This window comes from Parasteatoda tepidariorum, chromosome 2 (genome assembly GCF_982258835.1).
Source record: "Parasteatoda tepidariorum strain Cologne lab strain chromosome 2, Ptep-v5.0, whole genome shotgun sequence".
In the NCBI taxonomy this organism is placed as follows: Eukaryota; Metazoa; Arthropoda; class Arachnida; order Araneae; family Theridiidae; genus Parasteatoda; species Parasteatoda tepidariorum.
The window spans coordinates 30,906,580-30,923,562 of NC_141756.1; the positions used below are offsets into that span (position 1 = coordinate 30,906,580).

At 32.6% G+C, this 16,983-nt stretch overlaps 1 protein-coding gene across 2 annotated transcripts in view; it reads left to right on the top strand.

Moving 5' to 3' along the window:
- LOC107440882 (uncharacterized) overlaps positions 1 to 16,983 on the top strand; it is a 134,061-nt gene that overhangs the window by 18,378 nt on the left and 98,700 nt on the right. Inside the window, exon 1 of one of the 2 annotated variants that reach the window (XM_043050952.3) lies at positions 7,589 to 8,062. The exons of the other annotated variant lie outside the window; for it this stretch is intronic. Within the exon in view, the coding sequence (XP_042906886.1) occupies positions 8,025 to 8,062 (38 nt within the window). The 5' untranslated portion in view covers positions 7,589 to 8,024. Of the gene's footprint in view, positions 1 to 7,588; positions 8,063 to 16,983 lie in introns of those variants that run through there. 2 annotated transcript variants of the gene reach the window in all.

A 16,983-nucleotide genomic window follows, 5' to 3' on the forward strand; every position in this document is an offset into this window, starting at 1 on the left:
AGCAAGGCTCTAATTTAAAGAAGAAAAAAAAACATTTTATATATATATATATATATATATATATATATATATATATATATATATATATATATATATATATATATATATATATATATATATATATATATATATATTTTATATATATTTTATATATATTTTATATATACATATATAATTTTATTTTATCCACGTGTGGCCACCTTGGCATTAAAAAATATATCTTAACCTTCCTTGATCTAAAAAAACATATCTTACTTTTAAAAACATAAATTGGTTTTTGATTGAGCCAATATAAACTATGGAGTTTTTTTTCTTTTCTTTGATTGAACATCATCCACTGAATCCATTTCCGCCTCATTAAAAGGAAGAACAGTTTTCATAAACAGATCGAAGTCCGACAGAACAGAGCACTATTAACCTATGATATTTGAGATATATGAGTTAGAAAACAACTTAGGACGTTAACATTTTGGCTGGTGTTTCTGATATTTACTTTTTTGTTAAGAGAAAGCAACAGTCATAAAAGGGAAAATATTAGAAATTTTTTATTTTAAATTAATATGGATTTTTTAAGCAAATTTTACAGATATATTTTTTTAACTTTGTTTATTATTTACGATTCTTATGAAAGTTTATTTGGTAAAATGTGCAAAATTGCATTAAAATTTGTAAAATAGGAATAAATTCCTATCCCTCACTCCTTAAACCGTTTAGTATAAGCATATACATGATCAGTATGACATCATTAAAATGAAAATTGTTAGAAGTTTTTGTAATATAAAATTATATGAATTTTTTTAATAAATTTTATGTATATATATACTTTTTTTTAATTTTGCTTTTATGATTATTATGAAAGTTTATTTCGTAAAATCTTCAAAATTGCATAAAACTTTGTAAAATAGGAAAAAATGCAAAGAGCTATCTTTTACGCCTAAACTCGTTCAGGATAACCACATGCACATATACCTGACAGCTTTTCCTTTCTTCAAAAATGATTTTGCAAAGTGGTAGCTAAACTCATGTTGAAAAATCCATTGCACACAAATATATGTATATATTTTATCTGAGGTTAACTGCACGAACTTCATCATCATCATCATCATCATCGAAATATAACTGGGCGCCTGGGGCCGTTAGCGGCCTTTTTCCCATTCATCTTGTATTTAATCTTTAAGGTGGTTCTTTCTGGTAACTGGAATAAGAGGAAATCAAATATTTTGTATTTTAGTTAAAATTATGTCACTACAAAAATGAGCTGCAATCGGCCTGAGGTTTATGTCTTCTCTTAAGTTTTCGAACGTAAAAATTTCGTTGAATCCTGCGGTGTCACAATATTTGGTTTTTTCAAAAAATCTGAAGTTTTGCTTTGCAATGTGATGATCTAAGAAATCTATGTTGAGGTCGCTATGTATGTTTTTATTGCGGATAAACCATCTTGCTTTTGTTATTTTCCTGAGGATTTTGTTCTGGCATATTTTGAGTTTTTTAAGGAGTGATGTAGAGATGTTGCACCAAGCTGGAGATGCATAAGTCAGGATGGGACGGATCATCGAGATGTAAAGTAAACGTTTAAGTCTGAGCTCCATTTTAGGGTTCTGAAGAAGGATTTGTAATCTGTGGTAGGCTGTTTGTGCTTTGTTGATGACTGTTTTGACGTGATCTTTCCAATTAAATTTGCTGTTTATGACCAGACCAAGATATTTTGCTGTTTTGACTATGGGTATCGTTTCGTTAAAGAGTACAACTTGATTTTTAGGGAGGATCGTTTTTCTTTTATGTTGAATGATTAGTAGTTTCGATTTTTGGCCGTTTACTTTAAACTTCCAGTCTAGGCACCAGGTTTCTATTTCTGTGATCTTTTCTTGGAGTTTTTGTAAGGCAATGTTGGGATTTTTGGACTTCACGACAATTCCTGTATCATCTGCAAAAAGTGCTGTGATGCTGTTAAAGTCTTGTCGGTCGATGGGAAAGTCGTAGGTAAATAATATGAATAGTATGGGCCCAAGTATGCTTCCTTGAGGTACTCCTGCTGTTATTTTCCTGTTTGTTGATTTCATATTTTTAAAGTTAACTTGAAAGGTTCTATTATGTAAGTGTATTATTTTAATGATACCAGTTGGGAATTTCAGTTGTATAAGCTTGAAGATGAGACCCTGATGCCAAACTCGGTCGAAAGCCTTTGCAATATCTAGCATCAGTAGTGCTGAACTCTGTTTGTTATGTAGTCCACGTCCAATATAGTCGATAATTCTGAGGAGCTGTTTGGTTGTGTCAAGATGCTTCCGAAAGCCATACTGCTCGTCTGGTAGTGAAGTAAGGTGAGGCTTGATCCTTGCGTAGATTATTTTTTCCATGAGCTTTCCTAAGTTGCACAAAAGACTGATGGATCTGTAACTTTCAGGTAAAGTAGGATCTTTGCTGGGTTTAAGGAAAAGTATGACGTTTGCGTTCTTCCAGGCATCAGGGAAGTAGTTTAAGGTAAAGCAAGCATTGTAGATATGAACTATTAGTTTTATGTACTGTTTTGGTAGTAGCTTGATCATCTTGTTTTTGATATTATCACAACCAGGAGCTGTTTTCATTTTTAGTTTTTTGATGTGGTTTATAACTTCTTCCGTGTTGGTCGGTTCAATTATCTCTGGAGATGAATGCATTACGTTGAATTGCTTAACATCTTCGATAACCATGTTGTGATTGTTCAGATTGAAATCCGGGTTTGGAGAAAATTGTTTTTCAAGAGAGTCAGCAAAAGTTTCAGCTTTATCTTGAGCTGTGAAGACATACCCGGTATCTTTATGTAAGGGTTTATCCACTTGAGGTGTGGCTTGAAGTGATTTTATCATTCTCCAGACAGAATTATCCTCCGTACTGAGCGATTCAATTTTGTCTCCCCATTGTCTTCTTCTGTAATAACGGCATTTCTTGTCTATTTGCTTGTTAAGATTAATCATCTCTTCTCTGTAGTCTGGATCAGAAGTTTTTTGGTATTTCTTTCGGCACCAGTTTCTTTGTTTGATTAAAAACTTGATTTCGGATGGAAGTTTAAGGTAATTTGAAGCGAGTTTTTTTGATACAGTTGATTTATTATAGGCCGTTATTATATCATTCTGAAGAATTGTAATTTGTGTATCAATTTCTTCGGTACTCTTTAGAGCTGCAAGGTTTGGTTTATTTAATGTGAGAATATTTTGAAAAAGATTCCAGTCGGTTCTAGGGATCTGCTTACTCGCCTGTGATAAGGATATCCCAATCGAGATGTAGACTGGAAGGTGATCAGAAGATAATGCATTTATAACGTCAGCTGCTATGGGTGTATTCAAGTTGGATATAGCGAAATCAAGAATGTCCGGTCTTTGATTTCTCATGTTTGGTAGATATGTGGGACATAATGGCGCGATAACAGTGAGTGCGTGCTTATTCACGAGATTCTTGAGCTGTAGTCCGTTGCGGTTGGTTCTGTTGCATCCCCATGTTGTGTGTTTCGAGTTAAAATCTCCAGCTACAATTGTCTCTATGTTTGTTGGGAAAAGTTGTCTGATGTCATCGTCTGAGAGAGCATTACCTGGAGCATTGTAAATTCCAGTGATCTTGATGTTTTTGTTATCGTAGTTAAGAAAAATTGAGATTTGTTCATATCCAGCTTGGTTTGATTTGTTAAATTCGGTTGTCATTAGGCTATTCTTCGCCAGGAGGGCAACTCCTCCGCCTCTGAAATTCCTGTCACACCTGTAGGTCGTGTAGTTGGCAACTTTTATGTGATGCTGTTTGTTAAGATGAGTCTCTGTGATAATCATAATATCTGGGTCATACTCAGAAATAAAGTCTTTAAATTCGCGTATTTTGTTAAAAATTCCGTTTGCATTCCAGTTTATAATGTGAAGTGGTGCTTTACGAGAAGTGGCTTTATTCATTAGTTGTTGAGGAGTTGGTTGATTTTACGGCTTCCGCTGTTGCTTTTAGTTGGCGAATTAGGTTGAATCCTTCATTGTTTTTTAAAATTTCCACAAAGTTTTTAAGTTCGTTCAGGATTGTGTGTGCTTCTTGAACCAGACTTCTGTCTTCTTGCTGGGCATTTTGAAGATCCCGAAGCTTAGCTTCTTTAAGGGTTGAGGCATATGTTGCAGTTGGAGCAGTTCTATTTCGGTAGACTTCATTATTTTGGTTATTGGAGCTGTAACTGTGTCTGGATTCAACTTGAGGATATTTAGAGCATTGTTTATAATTTGAAGGGTGGGGACCACCACAATTGGCACACTTGGCCGGAGTATCTTTGGATTTTTGGCAGGTATATGTTAAGTGCCCTTCACCGCACTTTAAGCACCTAGGAGCATGTCTGCATAAGTGTTGAACGTGGTTAAAATTCTGACATCTATGGCACTGTGTCACACCACCGCGCCCTTTGTAGTTGTCTACTGTGATTATTAAATTCATAAGTCTCGTGAGGTCGTAAATCTCCTTGTTGTGATTATTCTTTGGTAATGTCACTATAAATAAGGGCAAGTTAATTCTGCCTTTTTCAGTGAATTTTGTCATTTGGGTAACTTTAGTTGGGACAAATCCCACTTTGATGAGTTCGTTTTCAATTTCATTTGCATCGTATTCGGCAGGTATGCTTTTGAGCACGACTTTGAGTGGTTTGTCCTGTTGAAGAAGAAATGTATGATATTCGACTTTGTTGTCATCTAGGATTTTTGTGATTTTTCTATGAGCATCGTCATCTGCTACTTTTAAGTTGATTTGATCACCAAACACTTTGCCCGTAAAGTCTGAACAGTTGTTATTTTGAAGCAGTTCTTTGATTTTTTTCCAGTTGAAATTAGGATCTTTGATGAGGATTGGTGGAATGCGTTGCTTTTTAAACTTGGGAGTTTGAAAGAAGTCACTTTCATCTTCTCGTTGTTTTTTGTCATCAGTTTCAAATCGAGGTTTCTTGTTTTTGTTGAATTCTTCTTCGCCGCTTTCTGCTGATGGAAGCGTATCAATAACTTTTTCAAGTTCCATAGCGTTTTCTTCATCGGTTTCCAATGAATCGCTTAGTTTATTATCGTTTAATATTTGTTTGTCTTCATTGTTGCTGGTGGCGTCATTTTTAGTTGCCGCAGTTGTATTTTGCTTGTTTTTCGTTTTCTTTTTAGTTGATATCTTGCGTTTTTTATGTGTAATCGGAAGGGTTGGGGAAATCACTGGTTCTTGTGCTTTATCAAGAGCTTTTTCCAGATGTCTTTTCTCAGCTTCCAATTGAGAGTTCTTGGTGCGAAGATCCTCTATTTGTTCGTTTAATTTTGCGACTTGCTCAACTAGAGCACATAACCGAAAATTCATGATAGAGAGTTGTTGCGCCATATCTCCTGGCTGAGGAGTAGTTGTTGTAATAGGATATTCATTGCTATTTGGATCTTGGACCTCCATGGCTTAATTCACTGTATACTTTCAGTGCAAAATAGTAATAATAATATAAAAAAAAAAAAAAAAAAAAAATATTCACTTGAATATTTACCACAAGTAGTAAGCTTGCAATTGACTGCAATTTTCTCACTGCTTAAACCATCTTTTCTACTAGCGTTAGACTACACACATTCTTATAACTATCACCACAAGCTCCAAGAATCAGAGCTAAAACTGCCTTCGTAATCGCGTGGGTCAGAATCAAACTTTTCACTGCCGTCTCTCAGTCAAACTTTGACTGCACGAACTTATGCTTATCATATATTTATATAACTCCTTAATTATTTCATATGAAGTAGTAGTTAAAATTATTCTTAAATAAATTTATAAATCCAAGAATAAATTAGAATTTTTTTTATCACTTTAAATATAAAAGTAAAATTTTTCTAAAAATACGTAAGAATTGCCAGCTATATACATATATGATCGTGTGATTCTTCCTTCACTGCCCACGGTATCTTATATGAGACGAACCTTTCTGTTTCCAGCAGCCCATGATCCCATGGACGTGATCTTAGTTTGATTTTTTTCGTATTACATCTCATGTTAGAGCATGCGTCATAGGTTTGTGCTGTGTGTGTTCGTCACACATTAGTCAATGAATGTATGTTCAAGAACTAGTGCTAAAAACAAAAAAAACCATTTCCTCCAAAGTAACATAATTATAAATTACGTAATTAAATTCTGTACGAGCCCCATAACAATTGCGAACAATAATAATATCGTAATAATAAATAAAAAAGGGTTTTAAAAATAAGGAAAAAACTGTTTTAGCCTGTTTGTGGTTTTTTAATAACTCCAAGTGCAGGTATGAGTCGGTTGAGTTTTTTTTTTATTATTTCAGAATGAAAGCTAATAACAGAAAATTATAAACACAATTGGAAAAAAAAATTCACCATTTTATTTTATCAGCTTAAATTTTTTGAAACCGGAAAAGAAAGAGTGAAAAAACATAGAACAAACTTCACGTCTACTCACATCAAGCGTACTATACGTATGTGTATGAGTTGACGTATGTAGAAGGTCCATTGCATCACATGACAGAAGAAAATGACTGAAATTTTCTTGAACGTGTTCAATTACTTTAGGGTTAGTTTTTGTTAAAAATGCATCAAGTAAATAAAACGTGCATTTAAAATTTTTTAAATGCTCTCGAGTTTTCTATCTTCAAATAATTAAAATCGATATCATAATACAATTTCAACTACTATAATTAACTTATTACACATTAGACAAGTTAGATAATGAATGTATATACAACATTCAGAACGGTTGGTGCTTCCTTCGACAAGGCTTGCCGAATACAGAGAACAATTAGAATTAGAATAATAAAACAATAAGAATTCGAATTATTAGAGTAATATTTAGCTTTGATAAGGCATGCATCCTTGCCCAACAATAATATAATAAAAATGTTGATGTAAAATCTTGGAAACGAAGCATTTCTTTGTCGATTAACAAAGTGTTAAAATGCGTAAAACTTTACTTTCTTTACACTAAAAAAAAAACTATGCCTACCGAAAACTACTTTTCATAAAGCATCTATAATTATGCCAAGCACACATCTCTAATTTTCTTTCAAGTAAAGAAGCAAGCTATAAGTGAATCCAGTTATCACCTTCCCCACAGCCCTCTATTACTCTCACCTTGCTGGCACAGTAGTACGTGATATGTTGCGTAATTTTTAAAAGATTAGTAGAAGAAAATTTTAAACGGTGGCAATGAACTGGTTACCTTTCTGAATTTTGACCTTGCCTGTGGCATCAGAAACTGATACTGACGTAAAACAGATCAGAGAACTGGAAAATTCTACAAGAAGTAGTTTTATTTTCTTGCTCAAGACAGTTCTTTTTTTTTTTTAGTTAAAAAAGAAATTATTTTAGTAGTGCATTGAGTTACGTTTTTAATAGATCTTGACGCTAACCTTGACCAAAAACTAAAATCATTCAAAATGTTCTAGAGATGGATTTCGAAGCTTTGTGACAGTCACCTAGAAAAAAGAAAGATATGAATTTAAAAACTAATTTCGAACGCTGGATGAAAGATGAGAGTTAAATCGTATCAAAAGGCGATTACCTTAAGCGGTTTGAAGTAAAAATCGGAAAAAAGGTGAAAAATGATAGAGATTACACCCGCAATCATTCAGTAGCAGTTCGTCACGATATTCGTTTGTTCGCAGCTGTGTGTTCTGTTATTCGTAGCTCCTTTAATATTTCAAATTACGAAAATTCCGTTTCTTTGGCTTGTGATTTAGTTTCAGTTTAATTATCAGTTTAATGTTTTTGGAGAAATGTTTCAGTTTGATGAATATAATATTCATAGACATTCGATAAAAAAATATCGTTTGATGGCTTTCAGTGAAAACATATTGTTTGGTAGTATCTGCTAAAAAAATATCGTTTGACGGAATTTAATGAAACATCATAAGAGTAATGGTTGTTACGGGGTAAAATTATTTCTAACGGATCGAAGAAACGCATAAGACGGAATATACAATGACAAATCCAACAAACTATTTTTCAAAACCATTTTGCCAATTCTTCTTCTCTTTGAATGTTAAATGAAGATTCTTAAATATGGATGACGTAAAGAAAGTTATAAAGCTTCTAAAGAAGTAAGTCAAATATTATGCTTACAAATATTAAGAGAGCTCGGTTAATAATATGAGCATAAATATGCTGATCTTAAAGTTGTTTCATTCTCGTTGTTTACTGCATTAGTAAACAATTTAAAACTGCTCATGACTACAAAATAGTTAGATTAAATTTACTTCGAATTATTTCATTAATATATTTGAGTTTTGTAGTAAACCGCTTCACTTTCTTTCCATTTATTTTTGAAAAATAAGATAATTATTTGAACCATTTTGCAGCAATTCTCATTCAGTGCGACAAAAAGCATACATTCTGACTAATTTTTGATCTAATGATTGGATTTTCGCTTAGTAGGAATGAATAATTCTTAATGGGCAAAAAGGCTGACTATAAATATGCTAAATAATTAGTGCAGACGATATTTTAAGCTGCGAAATCCGACACTTTCTCTGAATAAACATATCGGAATCGGAATTTTTTATCCTCAAAATATGTAGAAATAATTTCCCAACAGTGTAGTCTGGAAAACGGTCAAAAGTTTAAATCACGTCAGTTACAATTTTTGCGTCTTTCGTCATATCTGGAAAACTTTTTAAGAAATTTTTAATCAAAAATATTTGCAAGCAGTCATGAAATTTGCTTACTCAATATGATTCAGTGTAAAAAGTAATTTTTAAACTTATTTGTTCTATGCTTATTATTTTAATTTATAAAAATAGTCAAAAAATGTTTTAATTTTAAGGTAGGAATAAATTTTTGAAAAAAGCGTAGAAAGTTGGCAGCCCTAACTTCAATGGTAAATTTAACAAATATGCTAAATTTGATGCAGAAAAGCTTGTAGCTCAAAGTTCGGAAAAAGTCAGGAATAATGCTCCTCAGAGGGTAAACTTCGAGGAAAAAAAAGCATGAAAACTTTGGAATTATACGAGTGATGAAAAGCTTCAGTCGCACACATTCTTAGTTCAATTACATCACGTGCGGTATAAATATGCGAGCATTAAACGAATTCATCCAGTTCTTGGCGTGATATTCAGACAATAGTTTGACGTCAAACAGTCACGAACATTTTCCTTCTAACAATATGAGTAAAAGTAATTTATTAATTTGTTTTGGTGCATAAAACGAAAAAGAAACTGTTCGTTTATTCTCTCTTCTTTTTATTAATGAGAAGCAACGATATGGATAAAAGCAGGGAAAAGAAGGGTTAGTTTTTATTGTCCAATTGGAATTATGTGCATAAAATTGCTGGTTTTTACCAGTCAACAACTAAGTTGTAATATGTAAGCGCCGCATCACTTTTCTGTTTTAGTGTTGCTTTTTGCTGCAAAAGATGTATGCACAAAATAATAACTTTAGTTCCTTACTTTATAGCTTAAGTTGTAACTAAATTGAGGTTTTCTTATTTGTTTTGTCAAAGGTATTAAAGATTTCTGACATTGAATGCACGTTAGATCACAAGATCAACTTTGGAAGTTTAAAAAAATTTATTTATTTGTACCTACGCCAAATTTTTAGACCCATTTTATTTTATTTTATAACCGGCGTTGAACAGCCCTTCCCAATTCTGAGTTAACGAATATCAATGTTCAATTTTGAACCCTGAGAAGACGATTGAACTCCAGGAACAAGCATCTGGATAAATTTTCCCTCGTGGAGAACTTCTTGATAGAACTACATGGCGTTGCATGGTTACCATTTGTATGACATGGCGATAAAAAAAAACCGAAAACCTCGCATGGTTAGTCTAGCGGCAAGGGGACTCTAAAACTCATGATCCGTCTACCACTAAGGATATTTTATCTCAACACTGTGGTCAACGTGAGCAGGAGGCGGAATTCGTATTGACCAGACATCGTTGGGATTCGAATCTGAGTCACCTCATTGGAGGACGAGCGCCCTATCCCCTGAGCCGTCACGTCGCAGTATTTTTAGACCTATTATAAATGTTCTAAATTCAAATTCAACTCTTTTAAGGAGGCATTTCTTTAAAAGTCTCTCTTTGAAAATGCTGAAAAATGTTAATAGATCAATTCTAGGCTAAACAATTAAAAATATCCATGCCTACAATGTTAGAATAAATAATTTAAAAAAATTATATTTTCAGCTAAAATTGGTCACCAACATATTTTTCAAATAAATAAAAATATCCACTTAGTTTAACCCCTTGGGGACGGGTGATTCAGAAAAGCATTCGTACAAAATCAGAATCGGGATGTTATTAAATAAAAAACGGTAACTTAAATGTTGTCGTTTCTAATTTGACAGATTTACTTTGCTTTTACTTTAATTATTGTTAGATTAATCATATATATAATCTATGTTAATTTAAAGTATAACTAAATAGTTTAATTTTGAACAAAGTAATGGTGAATTAAATAAATCAAACAATAATAACTCCTCCCACAAATAAACTGCTAAGGAATTACTTTGATTTCCAGTTTTATCATTTTACCCTGGTTGATACGGTTTTATGCAGGCACGTATTTGTGACAGTCGGCGCGAAAGGGTTAAACAAAGCAGGATTAAACTAACTACCACTTTTTCTACGTGTGCATTCTTTATTCGCGATCGCAACGCTCGAGTACGCCGTCTAGCGGGAGCCTGTAAATATCAGACATTAATTTATCACGTTTTCATTTAGTTCCATCAAAATCATTGACTGAATAAGACGCCATTTTTTAGCAGCAAATAAGAAACAAAATTTCCCTAAGAAAAAGGCCGAAGAACTTGAAAAAAATTTCCAGAATATTAGTAATTCTTTCAGGAACAGAACACGCCAAACATTTGAAGAAAAATTCCTCAATAATTTTTTATTTCTATTATCAACAAACTTGCAACTGATGACTTCCGATTTTGGATACTGTTACAGATGTGTGTATAAAGATAAAATGCATTTCTTCTGTCTTCAATTCATTACGAATTAAAGTGAAGTCAACATTGCTTTCGTCATTCCAGTGAATAAATATGAATTCAGAACATACAGAATTGTAATAGTTATAGCATATTCTTCTTCGTTATGGAATAGTTTATATTTCTGTATCCATATAATTCGGAAAACAACAATAAAAAATTATCCAAGTTACTTGAAATAGTGCCATTTGTGCTGATTCTTAATTACTTTTTATCGTTTTCTTGGTAAGTATTTTTTAGTTTTGAAAGAATAAGTTCAACTAGAATTCAGCTATTCTGTTTTTAGCTACATATTCAAATTCATATCAATTATAAAATTTTGCTGTGTAGTATGTTATCTAAAAGTAATGAAGGGATAAACTATGTATCTATTATTTGAGAATAAAGTTTTCAAACAAGGAACTTATCATTTTGGAATTCTCCGGGAATTATAAATCAGGTAAGTGCAATGATTTTTACAATAAAAAATTTGCTTGTAAATATTTTTTTTTTCATTTGATGATGGTTCTCTACAGAATGGTTTCTTACGTCTAATTAAGAACTATAAGAATAATAAAAAAAGAAACAATATGAAAGTTTTTATTTCAATGTAAAGAATTCTTAAAATCGTTTTTTTATCCAAAGAATTCTTTATTTTCCGTTTTTTAGTTTATAATTTTTTGATAAAAATTGTTCTCAAAATACTTTTTTCGAAAAATTAAATGGTATAACATTATGTGTTTATGTATACTTCTTGTATATTCCAATGTTTGAAGTAATATGATTCAGAAAAGTATGGAATAAAAATTCGGTACTTACGTATTAACGCCACCGCCGCTACAGATTTGGCGGTTTTTAAGTGCCGCCAATCTACACTTAAAATTTTTGCGACAATTCCTTAAAATAAAGCACTTTATTTAAAATCAAAATAGTCAATCGGATTTCGGTGGAAAATGAGCCGATATACAGTTTAGCATAGATTCAAAACAATCATATCGCCATATGAACTCTGATAAATAAGATTTCAAATGAAACAACATTTCCAAAACGTACGTTTACCAAGATAAAGTTTCATGTTGTGGGAATTGGTACATTTTTGTTTTTTCGGTAAAATATTTCCCTCCTGAAAAAATAAAATTGCATCTTGTTTTGTTTTTGGCAAATCCCAAAGACGAATTTTCGTAGCACTAAAAATAGCGACAAAAAAGAATTGATTTTTTGTTTTTGTTTCTTCAGCATTCTTTATTTTACGTTTCTTAGTTTCTAAATAATGATTTTTATTGAAACTTGAAATTTTTTGATAAAAACTGTTGTCAAAAAACTTTGTTTACAAAATTAAATTTCATAAAATTATGAGGCTTATGTATACTTTTTGTTCATTTTAATTTTTGAAGTAATATGATTCTTAAAACTACGGAATGTAAAGTTTAAATAGGCCTTTCATGTTCATAGGCCTTTCATAGTACAACTATTTCTCGGGCATTAGGTTTTAACTCTTATAAGAATATACATATTTTTTTCTGTTAATGTTCAAATATTTTTCCGATGTGTTTTGGATATTCCTTCTCTAATAAAAAGAGATACCATTTTGTTTTCGTTTGCATAAGAAAGAATATCAAGCATTTTTCTTTTTTAAATTTAATTAGCCACAATAAAGAAGGAACGTTGCAATGCTACGTGCTACATTAACGACGTCGCTAGAGTAACTGAATGACTGTTCATATAGAAATCGCAGGTATTAGTCTCATACAACAACGCCCCCTATAGTTCGTTGCGATCGCGAATTATGTTCTGCAAGTCAAAATAAAAAAAATAGTGCGCGGAAGAAGTTAAACTTCGCAACCTGCGACTTTAATTGTAGAAGAATCAGCAGTCGTAGAAGGATCACTAGTTCTATTCAACGACTCTTTTTCCTGCTCCGCTCGCTTCCGTGCTCTGTAATCACGGTAATATTGTGCATTTTTCCCTCTTGAACCAGTGGAAGTGCTTATGGTTGCCTCATCGTCTCGCCCTGGAAAATGTATTTGTATTAATAATGTATGTGAATGCGCCATAATGTAATTTCAGAAGAGAAACAATCAATTGATATTCACAAGAGACGTACCTTGACATAACCTTAAATTCGTCGCATTGTCTGTAGGATTGTTTTCACTCATTTTTTACAATTGTTATCCACTAAATTTGAAAATAAAAAAAATACTACCCTATTAAATTATATGCGTATCAAAACAAACTAAAAAAATATTTATAGAAGAACAATACTTTTAAGACTTTTATTATTTTTATGCTAGTGAGAACCAAAACAATATGGAAATGAATGAGGGAAAACTGGATCCTACCACGTGATTTCCCGACCAATAAAAATGTAGCGTTAAACGTTTAACGCAACCTTGTTGGAAGTCGCATAAGAAGTATAACTTCAAAAATAATAATAAGTAAATGAATAAGGTGTTGGTATACTGTGACACTCATCGTCAAGTTTTCTAGATTAAAATAAGATGTTTTGACAACCAGGACATCCTGATGATTTAAATGAATAAGTTTGTTTCCAAAACTAACCTCGCACGTGTTATTTTAAAAAATAAAATAGAAGTTCAAACGAAGTTGAAGTTAAAATGTTGGATAATTCATTCAAAATTCTAAAAGTTAAATCTTTTGATTGTTTAATGACTACCGCTTGGAAAAATTAAACAGTGGGGTGACGAACTTTATCTCAAGATATCTTAAACTTTCATCAAGTTAACTTCCAATTACTTTTATGAAATTAGTTTTGAAGTTTTCACATCCCGATAAAGGAAATGAAAGTATTTTTAGCAGTTATTATACTTCGAAGTATGTTTAAGTTTTCAAAATTTAGATACTATTATAAAACAATTTCAAAGTCAAAATATATCAGGCCTGATGATAATAATACGATTAAAAGTCATTTTGTTCAAAAGGCAAGTATTCTTTAACTTTAAACATTTCTACTTTTCTCTCCAAAAAAAGAAAAAAATATATAAATTTTAGATTATTTGAAGTTCGGTGTTACTATAAAAATTGAAATCATGTAAAACTTGGGAAAAAATAAAAAAAGATTATTTTAAAATATCTCAAATTCTTCCAAATATTATGAGAAAAAACATATTTAAATAGCATATCTTAGTCGTAAAAGATTGGACTAAATGTATGCAACAAATGTCAAAATGGAAAACATGATATGAAGAATCGTAACGTGACAGTTGCAGATAAGCGAAAATAAGGCACTACGTTTATATAAGTTAAAACAACAAAAAACTATTTGTTTCTGAAGTACTCCTAACAAAATACTAGATTGTTGCACTCCGAGTACTTCAAAATGTTATTTTAAATGTATTATACAATATTTTTAACAGAATGGCTAACAATCACAGAATAATGCGAATCATTAATTAATTTAATGCCATACCTGTCAACTTTTACGATTTTAAATTAATTTGTTTCCTAGTGGTAGTGAAATAATTATTACAGCAAGGTGGTATTGCAGACAAATACCTAGTGAAATAATTATTACAGCAAGGTGGTATTGCAGACAAATACCTAGTTCACCTGTTACCATCACTTAACACATAATTCAGCCGGCCAAAGACTCCCCGTGCAGTAAATGGTGACTAGTGCACCTTAAATCTGTCGTGTCACAAAGTCCTCCATGCTCTCATAATAACATCATCCTCTGGGGGTACTGAATTGAAGATTGATCGTTCTCAGGTTCAGATCAAAATTACGATCTGTGGATGAGTGAATGGATGTATGAATGGATCCGTCCTATAAACGGGTGTGGCAGAAGTCGAATTCTTGGACATAGCTATCGCCACTTTGAAACAAGAATAATCGCATCCCTTGCCTTGTTAGTCTACAACAACTTAACACACAATAAGATAATTAACCGGTCACATTCTAAGATAACTACCCGGTCTATGTTTAAACTAATTAAATGTAATGGCAGTTGAAAGTATAAGAAATCAAATTTAGTAAAACTTGAATGTAAAAATTTTGCTACCACATTAAATACTAGATAAAATCTTCTCGAAATTCCAGAAGTGATGGCAGGTATCTAATGTCCGACAGCCGAAAGTGGTTAATGTATAAAAGCAGGATATAAGCAACAAGTTATGTATCAGGCAGGATATAAGCAAGTGCGACCTTAGACGGTACACTTTAGGTACAAAACTTTAGGTGCGACCCTAGACGGTACAAAAGTAGTGAATTAAGCAAATCAAATTATTGTAACCCTTCCCACAAATAAGTAACTGAAGAATTAAATTGCTTATTAGTTTCATCTTTTTATACAGAATGACAACGCTTCATGCTGGCTCGTGTCCCGCAGTGGACTGATCGTTAAGACACGGTTCCCAGCAGATCACCGAAATCAAGCATCACTGGCTACGGTCAGTGTGCGGGTGGGTGACCACTTGGATCAGTCTGCGTAGGGACCGAGGGTGTGCGGTATTGGTCCTCGTTAAACTGTGCTACCGTAAAGTGCTCGACTTCGCGCGCAGGTCGTCGGGCTACCGAAGCGGGGGTGCCATCTCCTCCGCAGAGGATCAAAATTGTGATGGCATGTCTTCGGATCAACTTCAGGGATGTTTCCCAGACCGTCGCCAATAGCTAATTGTGCAGCTCTAGTGCGACGTAAATTAACAACAACATCATGCTGGCTCGTAGTTGTGACAGTCGGTTCGCAAGGGCTAGTGTCTAAAACTCTTTAAAAGTATTACACGAGTTAAATTTATTGTTTAGTTTTATTTATTTTAATTACATACATTTCCAGGGTTGTGTGCTATATTTAGGCTTATATATCTTTGTCAAATGGGACAGATAACGTGATACAGAAAAGGACAGCACGAAGTTACATCCAGGGTAACAGTAGGATTCGAACCCACTAACTCCATGCTTTGCACAGCGTTTGGCGGGTGTTACCATAGAGTTGAAATATGGGATACCTACTATCTCAACTCTATGGGTGATACCGCACAACCAGGGAGGCCCACGAGCTAAATGGGGACACTAAAACATAGCTCAAATCTCAATGCGCAATCACGAAGCGGCATTAACTGTTTAATCGGATTTTTGAGACATATATAGGGGGAATGTTTGCAGTGGGAGTAGAATTGGGGGAGCCATGTGCCAGGGCATGATGAAGTCAATAGGAAATTAAATACATTTGAGATTAAAATCGAATAATAATATTACAGGGGTCAGAATAATATTAACATTTACGAAGCTGTAAGAAAATAGAAAATAATCGAGAAAATTTATGCAACTATGTACACGACAAAGAAAAGGTTATATAAGTGATAGACAGTCTGGCAACTACCTTGTCTGTGATTCCGTTCTATTAAAAGAATACAGAAGAAGTATAAAATATAAATGTTTAAATTATGTTTATTTGATGGTAGACGGAATGATTAGAATTCTGTTTATTTACTGGAGACGGAATGATTGGAAGAGGGACTTAAAATTTTTCAAGTCATTTTTTTTAAAAACTTTTTTAACAACTTAAAAACATTTTTCTTCACAAAGCAGAGCAAGTTGTAACTTTGTAGCACTAGAAAAACGCTTCTTTAACAAAGACAAAAGTTGCCATTAGTGTATTTATTATTGAGTACATTAATAATTCTCTGAATGTTTAATAAATTTCTTGCGTTTTTTTTCATTTTTTGTTCCCCTTTTTTACACATCCCTTATCCTGTGTAGCGAGAACTTCTATTTTTGGATCGAAAACGAAGCCATAAGTATCGAGCTCGCTTGATTTATACTCGTTTTGGCAAGCGAAGATGATATTTTCGAATAAGGTTTCTCAGATCAATGATTCTGTGTCTTCGGAATATTACAAAGATGGTCTTTGTCATGATCCGATATTATCAGATAAATCCGAAAATTATTATTTTTACTTTAGGAAAAGTTTCATACATACTGAGTCTTCTGAATTATTGTTATATTCCAACTTCTGGGTTTTTTTTCTTTGATAATAAATAAATATAAAATAATATAAAATAAATATAAAATAAATAAATATAAATAATAAGTATAA